This window comes from Typopeltis vanoorti, chromosome 5 (genome assembly GCF_054136105.1).
Source record: "Typopeltis vanoorti isolate ZY-2024b chromosome 5, IOZ_Tvanoo_1.0, whole genome shotgun sequence".
In the NCBI taxonomy this organism is placed as follows: Eukaryota; Metazoa; Arthropoda; class Arachnida; order Uropygi; family Thelyphonidae; genus Typopeltis; species Typopeltis vanoorti.
Window position 1 is genome coordinate 106,506,018 of NC_143553.1, and position 13,713 is coordinate 106,519,730.

General features: G+C 35.6%; 1 protein-coding gene across 5 annotated transcripts in view; it reads right to left on the reverse strand.

The window, feature by feature from the left end:
* The window catches only part of LOC150106709 (sodium- and chloride-dependent glycine transporter 2-like), a 626,004-nt gene that overhangs the window by 54,134 nt on the left and 558,157 nt on the right, over window positions 1-13,713 (reverse strand). For 4 of the 5 annotated variants that reach the window (XM_090393295.1, XM_090393296.1, XM_090393294.1 and 1 more), the window contains one exon: window positions 11,449-11,684. The exons of the other annotated variant lie outside the window; for it this stretch is intronic. In XM_090393295.1, the coding sequence (XP_090249421.1) occupies window positions 11,556-11,684 (129 nt within the window). In that variant the 3' untranslated portion in view covers window positions 11,449-11,555. Of the gene's footprint in view, window positions 1-11,448; window positions 11,685-13,713 lie in introns of those variants that run through there. 5 annotated transcript variants of the gene reach the window in all.

The following is a 13,713-nucleotide window of genomic DNA, read 5'->3' on the forward strand; positions in this document are numbered from 1 at the left end:
CTGCTCTTTGTACTGTTACGTTGTTGCTTTCTATATATTTTACCTTATTCTATCTCTAATTAGCCTGCTATCTAATCTACTGTTGTGCCTCTTAAATAATAATTCAGTTATATTTCCTTTTCGGATATTGGCAAAATTTACATTATGCTGCGCCAGCCAATATCCTATAACAGAAGAGACTCTTGTTCAGGGAAATAATTCTAAATTCAAAAGGGATACACACAATATTTAATCTTACGCTGCACCGTGTAGATTCAGTTAACAGTCACGACCTAAATCTCACTTAAGCAATAATTATCTAAATTCCTCTGCTGCCAAAAAGGTTCTATTTCATAAGTGGTGGTTTGAATTCATAATCAGGCATAAACTCAGGTATAAGGTGCAAAACATATTTATTAGAAAAACACAAAACATTTACAGTTAAGAAAATTCAATTATTCAATAGAACAAAACTCACACTAAGTTAGGGTACATACTAAATCACATCAATGAAATTGAGTAAGCTAAATCCTTCAACTACGAAATGATAAGATTGAGTGTAAGCATAGCACGACTAGGTTATCATTCCCTTTTACAAATACTCTATCAATAGCTATCTTAATTCTAAATCTCATTAGTCAAGCCTAGTCATTCTCAATCAAGATACTGCCTATCAAGAATTTTTTTTTTCTTCCATGGCATTTAACTAATTCAATCAAATTCTCATTTAAAGTTCTCTAGTAAAATGTCCTTAGTTTACAATACACACAAAATTCCCTTTCTGCAAAGCGATCTTAACATAGAATGAAATTCTTTACATTACCCGATCCTTTCTGACTGTCTTGACGCTTTCACGTGTAATTTTTTTTTTAGTTACCTTCCTGTATATCTATCAGCTGTCTCTGCACCAGGTGATGCACTACGCTGTCCTTGAATCACTTCCCGACTTTGGCATGTTTTCTACTGCTCCACAGGAAACTTCCTCCATTCTCCTCGATGGGACTTTTAGCAAAGGCTCGATTCTGCATTGGCCGTCATATCACGATCAGCTTCGCTTGGAATTCTTCAAGCATTCTCAGGAATAGGCCCCGCCGTCCGACATCAGTGTAATCGACCCATGAGTCACCCGACAAAACTCCCTAAAGCTGGAATCCAGGAACCGAAGAAGAAAAAGCCCTGTAATATGGCACACATTGTCTTTTATTCACCCTTTCGTGTGCCCTCTACTCTATGTGTTTTTTACCACACAAACCTCACAGTTCATGCCCCTTGGGTGATCCCACACTCTCCCTAACCTGTTAGGTTACTGCATTCCAGGTAGTTGTTCGGACATCACTTTCTGCGTAGGTACAGCCTCCGGCACTACACTCGACTCATACAGATTACATACGATTATTTTGGATTACTACTTATAATCTGTTTGGAAATTTCGTAATGTACTAGACAGCTTAATAGGATTTGAAAATAATTTAACAATTCCCTTACACAAACACAAAATTCTCTGCTTCTGAATTCAGTTATACAGGAATAAACTTCAATATATATCACATATAGAATACACATCATCACATGACACAAGGAAATTTTTTTGTAATTATGTGCTGATGTGCAGGTATCTCCTTAATTAGTAATTTTTAGTATGTTAAATCCTGAATAAAGAATTTGCTTGTAAAGTTCTCCATTCAGGATCTAACAGTACTCATGCTTGTTACATTCATTCTGTGCTTCATCCAGAATGCTTCTAGACTGCATGCATAATAATCATCATCATTCATTCATTTTACACCTACCTCATTTAAGTAGTTATATAAATCCTTTTTTTCTACTTTTTCAAATACATTATTTTTTTCACAGACATCCTCGATAAGGCTGACTACCACCCATGTGATCATTCATTCACCTCATGGTCACTATCACCAAGTGGAGTGAGATTTTGACATGATACCTCATTTACAATAACATCATCTAATGAAATAATCAAAAAGACTCTCAATCCTCATAGATAATATCATGCTTAAGGTAGTCATAACTCAAAAACTGGATAAATTCATTTTCTTTGAGATGCTATCTCTTAATTCTAAACTGATAAATGGAGTTGTTACCAGATGAATATATACAGCAATACCTCGCATAGTGCGAGTAATTGGTTCCACTGATATTCCGGACTGTTTGAAACCAGACTAAGCGAGGAACTAAATACATACAAAAATTATAATTGGTTCCAAAAAAAATATTCTCTGTTTTTCAATAAATAAAACGAGATTAATAAATTCAAATGTCTTTATCAAAAATAATTTTTAAAAAAATACATGTTTTTCGTAATTCATTTTTTATTCTCTAAAAATTGCAATATCGATGTCTGCACATTTTTCTTCTTTGGTTTTTTCTCTGCATACATTTTTTTGTAGCAACGAATTGCATTGTTTATCATTTGGCGAATTGTAAGGCTACGTTCAACATGGGGATCGACTTCCATAATATGCTCTGACAAGGTTTCAACCATTCCAATAATTTTTGATAGTTGTTCAGCTGTTAATTCTCATGCAGGCACTTCAACACAGTCGACGTTGTTTAAGTTGTCCTCCCACTCTTCATAAGCTCATTGTTCATCCATTTTAATAAGTGTTTCATTATCCAGTTCATTAGTGTTCGATTCAATGCACTTAATTACAGTGACAGAATCTAACTCTTTGAAACCAAGTTGCTGTCCAATTTCCACTATGTTATTAGTGACTTCAGCAAAATGAGTTTCAAAACCAATGAAATCATTTGCGCAATGTGTATGATGTTTCCATACTTCTCTCATATTGCTTGCCATTAATTCATGCCATGCTTTGCCTATATTTTCGATAACATTTCTGATGTTATAGCTCTTCCAAAATTCCATTAAAGTAGGTGCATTTTCTCCTGTTGCTTTTATGGCTTGCGAAAAAGTGTGGTGCAAATAATAGGCTTAAATGTCGCAATGATACCATGATCCATTGGTTGGATCACTGACATCGTATTTGGTGGAAGAAAAGTTATTTGTACAGTTTCATTTAAATCACAAAGACCAGTCGGATGACCAGGGGCATGATCTAAGATCAATAAAATCTAATCCTTTTTCTCTGCATTAACGTTCTGTTGTAGGGCAAAAATAGTTGAACTTCAAATAAAACTCTTGTGACCTATGCTTTCTTATTTGAATGCCACAACACTGGGAATTATTTTTTTGATACATTTTTAAGAGCTCTAGGATATTCTGCATGGTACACAAGCATCGGTTTTAATTCGAAATCCACTGCTGCATTTCCACCTAATAACAGTGTCAGACAGTCTTTTGAAATTTTATATCCAAGGCATGACTTTTCATTGGCTGCTATAAAAGTGCATGACAGCAAATTTTTCCAGAATAATTCCATTTCATCAACATTAAATATTTGTTCATCTTTGTAGCCACCTTTTTGTATGATTTCACTCAATTCCTTCAGATATCTTAAAGCAGTCTCTTTATCTGCACTGGCAGATTCGCCAACAATACGAACATTGTGAATACCAGTTCATTGTTTAAAATAAAAAACCATCAAAGACTTGTCATAAAATTTTCACTAGTTCCCTCACCTACGTTTTCTATATCATCAATAGTCTTCAAGTCATTGTAAAGATTTAATGCTTTGGCTTGAATTTCCATTTGACTAAGCGGAACTTGCTTTTGAGTTAAGTCTTTGATCCATATGGATAATAGCCGCTCCATATGTACTAATCGAGTGCTTCTGGTTTTAGTCACTATTTTTGATAAATAAGAAGGTGTGGCCATACCTTGCAATTTGTATTGGTCTTTTTTTTTTTTTTTGATAAGCTTTCGAACTGATGACTCGTCCATTCCTTTTTCATGGCCTATTTTAGCAATGGATGCACCTTCTTCATGAAGCTTGATTATATCAAGCTTTTGTTCTAAAGTGAGCCATTTATGTTTCTTGGTGACAGAATCGCTTGACGTTTTCTTTTTGCACTCATTATGTAGTTTTTTTAAATGGGATTAAAATTTAATTATTACAAATCAACTTTACTGTAGATTTGCGCATCGAAAACTGATAGACATAAAAGTTAATTCAACATTAAAGTTCACAAACGTCCACTGCTTACTCGTACTATACATAGCTTACACATTAAGACGTTGAACATAATGGTGCGTTTATGTTCTCGCCGAGTCTAGGTACATACATATGTACAATGGGGAACCCCCGAAAAAATTGAAATATCGTATTGCATAACTTTAAAACCTCATAAAAATAAACCACACGAAATGAGACTTGACTATAAGGGAAAAAAACGAACATTTATGTATAAAAAAAATAATTTTGTGTACTAATTTTTTAGGATTTAAAACCGGACTATGCGAGGTATTGCTGTATATTTTTAATAAATAGGGTCAGAAAGGAGAAAGTAAGAAGCAGTTTTTTTTTGTTTAAAAAGTGGTTAGTGAATGAAATGCTTTGACCAAGAGAGTGGTAAGTGCTGTAACAGGGAATGTGTTTAAAAGCATGGTGTGATGAGCTCTGTATAGATAGCAGAATCTTCAATAATGAGTCTTTTTACTTCATGAAGTCTGATTATGGTAATACTACTACTATTAATAATAATAATAACAGTATTGATCAATATGTGACTGTTTGGACCTACTGGCTGTTTTTTTCATAACAGACCAATGCACACTGCCATCTTATACCTATTAATGGAGGTTGTCTTCCAGAATGATAACACACTGATTTAATGTATTCAAACTCTAGAAACTTTTTTTTTTTTTGGGGGGGGGGGGGGGGTAACATAGAAGACAACACCCGTTTTAAATTGACCAGATTCACTAGATCTAATCCAATCTTGCAGATACATGATTATAGAGCCATACCAGCATCATCAGACATCCAGTAAAATCAATGGCACATTAGGCATAGGTGGTTATATGTGCAAAAGGTCCAATGTTATGTCAATGTAAATTGAACTAAGTATACAGGAAAAAAAACGAACTACATAATTTTCTTCAGCTACAAGATAAGAACATCAAATATATATATTTGTCATTTTTTTTAAATCTCTCAAAAGAGGGGGGGTATCTCATGGATTCCCCTCCATGTACTCTAATTGATTGACACAGAAAAGTTTCTGTGTCAATCATTAGAGTCAATCACAAAACTACATTTTTGTAGTTTTCTGGCATACTGGCTAGAAAAAAAGCTTGTGATTGCTGGACAATAATTCAACACAGGTTATTTTCAAAACTGTAATATAAATGTTGTTAGTGAAATGTTATTTCTCATTGGCGAAAGAAGACTGTAGAATAAAATAGAACTGAATCAGTGACTATTTCTGAACTGTGGAAGAAGAAGAAGATGATGCTGATTGGAAAAACCCCATGGAATTTCAGTTTTTATCATGAAAAAGGTCATACCATAAATAATAAATGGTATCTTTGTAATTTCAAGAAAAATAGAAAGTTTTACAGTTAAGTTTGTGAATATAATCATAAATTGAAGCGGGGGGGGGACTTCAAAATCTTATTGAAAACAGACATCCTTTACTATTCTATATAACCATGTAGTTTATCTCATAAAGTGAAATGAACTTTATTTCATAAAGTTAAATGAGTATTTCCATACTCCTCTAACCTAAAATTCTTCTGAGTTACAATACTGTAATCTGACATCAGAGCATAAGTTTGATCCTGGACATGATCTTATTACCTACTCAATCATATAAAATAACCGATATGATTTGTAATTATAACAGTTATTTGACAGACATTATTTTACTTAATTTAAAGAAAAAAGTGTTATCTTTAGTTGTCTCTAAATCTTATATTATATAACGGAACTTCCCCCCTTACAAACGTAGTTTTTTAAACATAATCTCAAATAAAAAATATCAAGCATAATCTTAATATGAGTATTTCTTCACAACAAATTTTTACTAAAAAATAACTTACTGCAGTTTTTCTGTTATCAGAAATGAGAAAGATGAAGAAATGGTGAAGCCATATATCTAGAGTTGATATCATGTAATGAATTAAAATTTAGAAGTGATGTTGCAAAGTATGCCATCACATATCTGGAATGTTGAAGAGAATGCTAATTTACAGGAATAAGGAAGTTACTCTTTTGCTACTTAAGCTACTGCAAAGAACTTTGACAAGAATATAGAAAATAAATATCAAGAAGGTGGCAAAATATTCTGGAGGTTGTTGAAAAAGCTTAGGAATGGAGGAAAGAGTGCTGTAAAAGGAGTTAGAGATGATAAAGGTGACATGAAAATGGAAGAAAAAGATATCCTTGAAGTATGGAGTAATTACTTTGAAAAACTGCTAAATGAAACAAGCAGTGATGACAGCACAGTGGTAAAAAACACTGACCAGGCATGCAGTCAGGAATACATATCCATACTTGAAGTAGAAAAAGCCATCAAAGGCTTGAAATGTGGAAAGGCAACAGGAGTAGATGATATTCGACCAGAAATGCTGAAGCATGGTGGTATAAGAGTCTTACAGTGGTTGCACTGCATAGTTCAGAAAGCCTGGACAGAGGGACGAATTCCCAATGATTGGAGTAGAGCTCTCATAGTACCCATATATAAAAAGGAAAATAAAACTGCATGTGAGAATTACAGAGGTATTTCCCTGAGTGTTCCTGGCAAGATCTATGCAAGTATACTTGAGAAACGGTTGAGAAGAATTGTGGAAGAAAAGCTTGGTGAAGAACAAGGTGGATTCAGGCCAAATAGAGGCTGTCAGGATCAGATCTTCACTTTACGACAAATAGTCGAGAAAGCATGGGAATATAACAAAGATCTGTATTTAAGTTTTGTCGATTTGGAAAAGGCATATGACAAGGTGCCAAGAGAGAAGCTATTCAATACGCTGCAGTTATATGGTGTCAATGGGGCATTATATCAAGCAATACTTTATTTGGCTTGTGAGTCAGCAGTTAGAATTGAAGGAAGTACAGGAAGATGGTTTAATGTTAAATCTGGTGTCAGACAAGGATGTACATTATCCCCTCTGTTATTCATTATCTATATGGATCACATTATGAAGGAAAGTAGTATTAAACATGATATCAAAATTGGAGATGTTAATGTCAGCTCTTTGCTTTATGCGGATGATGTTATACTTCTAAATAAATCCGCTACAAGTCTGCAAGATTCTCTGACTAAATTGAATAGCTGTTGTAATAGATATGGTATGAATGTCAGCAATAAAAAGACAATGAAAATAAGCAGAATCATTGAAAATGTCAACTGTGTTGTGAATGGAGAACCTGTGGAACAAGTGAAACATTTCAGCTACTTAGGCACGATTTTTACTGAAGATGTTAAATTAAATATAGAAATAGACAACAGAATCAGCAAAGCTGGTATGGCAGGAAGTCAATTGAATAAATTCATATGGAATAAGAGAGAAATTAGTGTCAGAACACTAAATTAGCTGTATACAAGACAGTGTTCAAACCAGTTTTAACTTATGGATCTGAGAGCTGGGTCAGAAGTAAAACACTTGACCAAAGACTAGAGACGGCAGATATGAGGGTCCTGAGAAAGATTATAGGCATGAACAGATGGCATCAATGGTAATATCATATTAAAAACGAGGATATTAGGAAAGAACCTGACATTGTCAACATCCAAGAATGCGTTAGCAGAGCTAATCTCAGGTGGTATGGTCACTTAAACAGAATGGGTGAAGAAAGATTAAGAAAACAAGTGTTCTCTGCCAGGTTGGCAGCAAAATGACCCAGAGGAAGACCAAGATAGTGGTGGATTGATATGGTACAAAGTGCCTTAGACGATAGAAATATAAGATGTGATAATGTTGGAGTCTTGACAAGTAACAGACTGATTTGGAGGAAAATTGTAGATAGGAAGTTAGTAATGATGTAATTTTTTTCATGTAGTACTATCATATGTACACCCCTTGAGGGCACATGTCAGGAATTTGATGATGATGATCTTACTTTACAAAGCTCTGACTTTACAGGGCTTTGTAAAGTAAGAACTATGATAAAGATAAAGATAAACATAGATAAAGATGTATGAATTACTATGCTTTGGTATAGTCACCTGAGCAGAAAAAAAAAAAAACAGTTGAAAAGATCAAGCAGTAGGTAACCAAGATGATATTTTACCTATAGAATTTTGCATGTGAAAATAGATAGAAAGAATGTGGTCGTCAAAGTTTGAGAAAAGAAGAGAGGCGACGAGATATGATAGAATAATGCAAGTTGGTAAAGGAACCTTACAGTATAGATACAAGGGAAATTTTTTAGTGCATGGCTGGAAGGGGAAGGAGGAAGATTTAGTGAGTGAATGGAATACGCTGCGAATGAGCATTGTGAGTGAATCAAAATGAAATGTTTCCAAAGAGAAGTGTGACCTATAATGAATAATTTTTTTTTTATTTTATTGTGCATACAGGCCATCATTCACTAGAGGATGCCAATATTATTATTATTACAGGTATCTCCATGGAGTCAGTAGACTCATCGCAGGAGACCCAAACTATCAAAACAATGTCTATCACATCTCTTCTTGAATTCATTTACAGACAAAGAACTTACAACTGACTCGGGCAATGCATTCCACTCATTCACCACCTTCCAGACTAAAAACCTCATTCTCACACCCTTGTTAACCACACTTTTCCTTAAATTCCAGGGATGACCTCTTGTTCTTCCATCACTATCACACAGCTGAAATATTTCCCCTCCATCAATCTTATAAAAACCTTTTAGTAATTTATATATTTCTATCATATCCCCACTTCTCTGCCATCAGCCAACCTCTGCAATCCACACGCTCTCAATCTATCAATGTAGAGAGCATTTTTTACATCACTCACCAACTTAGTCACTCTCCTCTGAACCCTCTCCACAACCTCCTCATCTCCAAGGAATCCAGGTGACCATTTGAGCACAGTTATCCAAATGTGCAAGTATCAATGCCTTATAAAGGGGAATAACCAAGTAATCCGATGTGCAATCTTTGACACCTTAGCAATGTGTCCTCTGAACTTCACCTCCCTATCCCCCTCCCAAGTCCCTAGCCTCATCAATCTCTTGGAGTACCATTCCCTCAATGTAGTACACAGCTGGTAATCTTTTAATCCCGACATGCATAACTTGACATTTTTTGAGATTGAATTGATACCCATTACCTGTTGCACATTTTGCCAGCTTATTTAAATCATCCTGCAAACTCTCAACATCAGCTTGATTTTTTATTGCGCTACCCAACTTTGCATCATCAGCAAACAACTGAATATCTCCCTTTAAGCCATTTCCTATATCATCTATGTACAAATAAAAAAACAATGGCCCAAGCACAGAGTCCTGAGGCACACCACTGGTCACCTGCCTCATCCTGGACTCTGCTCCTCCATATACCACTTTCTGGTATCTCTCCCTGAGCCATTCTCCTATCCATATCACCAGTTTAGTATCCATCTCCATCTGCTCCAATTTGCACAACAGTATTCCATGGGATATCCTGTCAAAAGCCTTAGCAAAATCCAGAAGTATCACTGTGTAGCCATTTCCTTTGTCCAACTCAGATGTCATTTTATTATAAAAAGTTAATAAATTGCTAAGGCAGAATCGACCTTTAACAAAAGCATGTTGGCCCCTATAGAGTGTCATATTCTGATCCACCCATTCTTGAATTCTGTCTTTAAACAACTTTTACAACCACTCCCCGAGATGGTGATTGGTCTGTAATTAAATACTGCAGTTTTAGAGCCACCTTTATGCAGATTAACTACTTTGCCTTCCTTCCACTCCCTAGGGACCATACCAGAGTTCAAACTAAAGTTAAATAACCAAGTAAAAGGCTTTGATAATTCCTTTGCAGATTCACACAACACCCGAGCTGATATTCCATCTAAACCTACAGCAGTGTTTGCATTTAAATTTTGCAATATACTAAGTACCTCTGATTTCTTAACTGCAATTCTCACATGAGTTATTGCTACAGGTACAGAGATATTCTCACTTGGGTGATAGATTTTTGAAAAGTGATCACTCAGTGACTCTACTATTACATCTGAATTGGTCACCTCAATACCATCAGCACCCACTAAGGTTATCCTTCCGAAGTCATTCTTCCTTTTACTTGCCACATAGCGGAAGAATGGGATTACCCTTGAACTCCTTGGCTAAGGTCTTCTCATAATCTGATTTAGCTTTTCTTACTGTGCTGGTAACCTTCCTAGCTTGAGCCTTGCACTGTTCATGGGTGTACTGATTGCCTTTCTCCTTGTAAATTCTCCATAATATTTTCTTTTTTTGCAGATCAAGCTTGGTACTACTAATCATCCATCTAATGCCTACTTGTTTGTCTTTCTGACCATGGGGATACATTCTAATATCACCTTCCTCAGATACCCACTGATTTTATCCCATGCACTGCTAACATCTTTCCCCTGTAATATGTTCTACCATGGGACTGATCTAAGTCCGAAGCTTGCTATAATCACCTAACCTGTAGTTCCATATATGCCCCTTCTTAAGAAGGAGAGAGAGAGAGATCCACAAATTTTGCAACTTCCGAAATCAATACCACATGATCGCTCTCACCAATTGGAGATAACGAGGACACCTTACTTATGCATATGTCCTCTGAACCAATGATCAGGTCCAACACTCTCACACCACGAGTCCCTTCAGTTATGTGCTGTTTCAAGTAATTATCTGTTAGAAGGTGTATAAATTCCATTTCCTTTCTGCCACATGATATTTCCTCCTTCCAATTGATATCACTATAATTAAAATTTCCCATAATAATCACTAACCCTGCACTCATTACACTAATTTGCTGATGCATGAATTCTATATCACTCCCTGTTTGTGGCCTATAGCAGCAAACTAACTGTATATTTGGTTGCATTGGTCACTACTGCACACCAGACTGCCTCGATTGATCTATCATTCACATATCTATCCTCTTGATATACTACTTTCTTTGCCTGCAACTCATCAGCTATCATCAACAGTACTCCTTTCCCCCCCCCCCATTCTATCTTCTCTATCCTCCATGAAAATACTGTACCCATCACATTCAATTCCAGTAACCACATCTTCTGCTAATAGCCAAGTTTCACTAATGCCTACAACTTTTGGTGAGATTGCACTGACTAATGCCAAAAATCCTTCCCTCTTATTTCGAATACTTCTTGCATTAGTATACAAAAATTGCAGATTCCCTTTAGTTCTTGTACCAGCTTTATAACTGATATGTGTCACTAATTTCAGTAGTCCCATGCCGATTTTTATCCACTCTATTCTGCAATTTATTTCACGAATAAGGATCAACAAATATACAATCACTGCATAAGTTTCTCTCTCTTACACTCAACTTTTCAATTTTAGTTTCCCTGCCCAATTACTTCAACTTGTTCAGAAAACAGCAACTTCTTCAATCGCTTATTATATATAATAATAATAATAACTGAAATGCTTTTTTAATATCAGAAATTTCTCTACAGTTATAATATGGAAAAACAAGTTATTTGATTATTACTGAACTTCTTTTTTTTATATATTACGATTATAACTTCATGAAGATTTATTTTGATTGGCTATGTGAATCTGCGATAAATTCCTTTGAATATTCTGTAAGTGTTCTTTATTCTTGATAGCATTGTTCCTCCATTCAGCTATATGTTTCACAGAAGCCTGAATACGCTAAAAGAAACAAAGCTTAATTAGAAAGAAACATTTCCCTTAATATTTACATTTTATTTTGTTTTATATTAAATATTATGTGTACTACTGGCTAAAGGAGAATTGCTTTTTTTCAAGTTAAAGGTATAAAAGCTTGGCTAATTTACTAACAACTATCAGTAAATTACCAGTGGGCAGCTGCAGTATTGAATGATAATATTGGATGCATCATGAAAGGCATATTATCAACTTATTTTGAGTATTAACAGTGTCCCAATTTCTCATTCAGATCAAATGAGTGCAATTTTATTATTATTATTTATGACATCTCCATGAAGTCTGGAGACTCATCACAGGAGACCCAAATCAACCATCATGTACCTTCCTTGAATCCATTCACTACTGAGAGAACTCACAACTTAGTTGTGTGTTCTCTAAAGTGTAAGAGTGTATAACCACACCCTTTCACAATTTCCACGGATGGTCCCTAGTTCTCTGACTATTTGTTATATATTCAAAAATTTCAACTTGCATCAATTTGTTAAAACCCCTTTAATATCTCTTAAACGTTTCTATCATGTTTCTATCATATCACTTATCCACTAAACTTTGTAACCTACAAACCTTCAACCTATCCTTATGGTGAGCATTCTAGAGAACTATCACCAGGTTGGTCACTTGTCTCTGAATCTTCTCTACCACCTTCTGGTTCCAAAGAAACCCATGTGTATGTTAGTCAAGATGTGGCTGAATAATAACCTTATAAAGAGGGATAATAACTTCCCAATCTTTACTTATTAGTGTGTTTTTCAACATTCAAGTAATTCATCGAGCTATTTTACTGACTTTTGCAATATGCCCTCTGAACTTTAACTCTTTGTCCACCATTATCCCCAACTCCCTAGCCTCATCGATTTCCTGCAAACCAATACCATCAATATGATACACCATATGCAACCTTTCTGACCCGAAGTGCATAACCTTATATTTAGCAATATTACACTGACAATCGTTATCCTTTTCCCACAATGCTAATTTATTAAAATCATCCTGCAGGATATCTACATCACCTTTATCAACTATTGCTCTCTCCCCAGTTTTGCTTCATCAGCAAACAACTGATTCTCATCTCATCTGATCTTCCTTTTCTCTCTTTTACCTTGCAGTGTTGAGGTCGAGAGTTTATTAATCATCGGATCTCAACTGTTCACATGATAAGGTGGTCAGTCCTATGCCCTGGTGTATCCTAGGTCCACAGTGGTGTTGAGTTCTTAAGGCCGGTTTGCCTGCTTTGCAGGATGAAAAATTCCAGATAAACTGGGGAGAAAAACCCTACTGTCCATGCCCAAGACTGACTAACTTAGCTGTGGCTGAGGAAGATTCTTCAGCTCTTTATGTCTCTGATGGGAATCGAACGTAGGACACTCCTTCCCCAGTCATATGGTTGCAAAGTGCAAAGCCACTAGGCTGCTCATATCCATTCCCATCCTCTCCAGTTTTTGTCATAGTTTTCCATGTGGTATTCTCTCAAATGCCTTGACAAGTTGAGCAGTATCATGGTGGAGCAATTACCTTTATCCAATTCTGCTGTCACTTTATTATAAAATGTGAATAAGTTACTAAGACAGACCTATCCTTTACAAAGCGATACTGCTCACTATAGAATATCACATCTGCATCCACGCACTGTTGTATTTTACCTTTCACCAACTTTTCCAATACTTTAACAACCACTCCCAATATATATTAATTGGTCTGTAGTTTGCTACCTCTATTTTGGAGCCACCTTTATGCAATGTACTATCTTACCCTCTTTCCACTCCCTTGGAACCCTGCAAGAGCTGAGACTTAGATTGAACAACTTCATCAGAGGCAATGGCAATTCTCTTGCATATTCACTAAGTACACGGGCTGATATGCCATCCAGTCCCACTGCTGTGTTCACATTCATATTTTTTAATATGCTGAATACCTCTTGTTCATCTACCTTAATGTTGATATGCATTTCTGTAACATCAGCAACTGTAAAATCACCACTCGGATGATACAC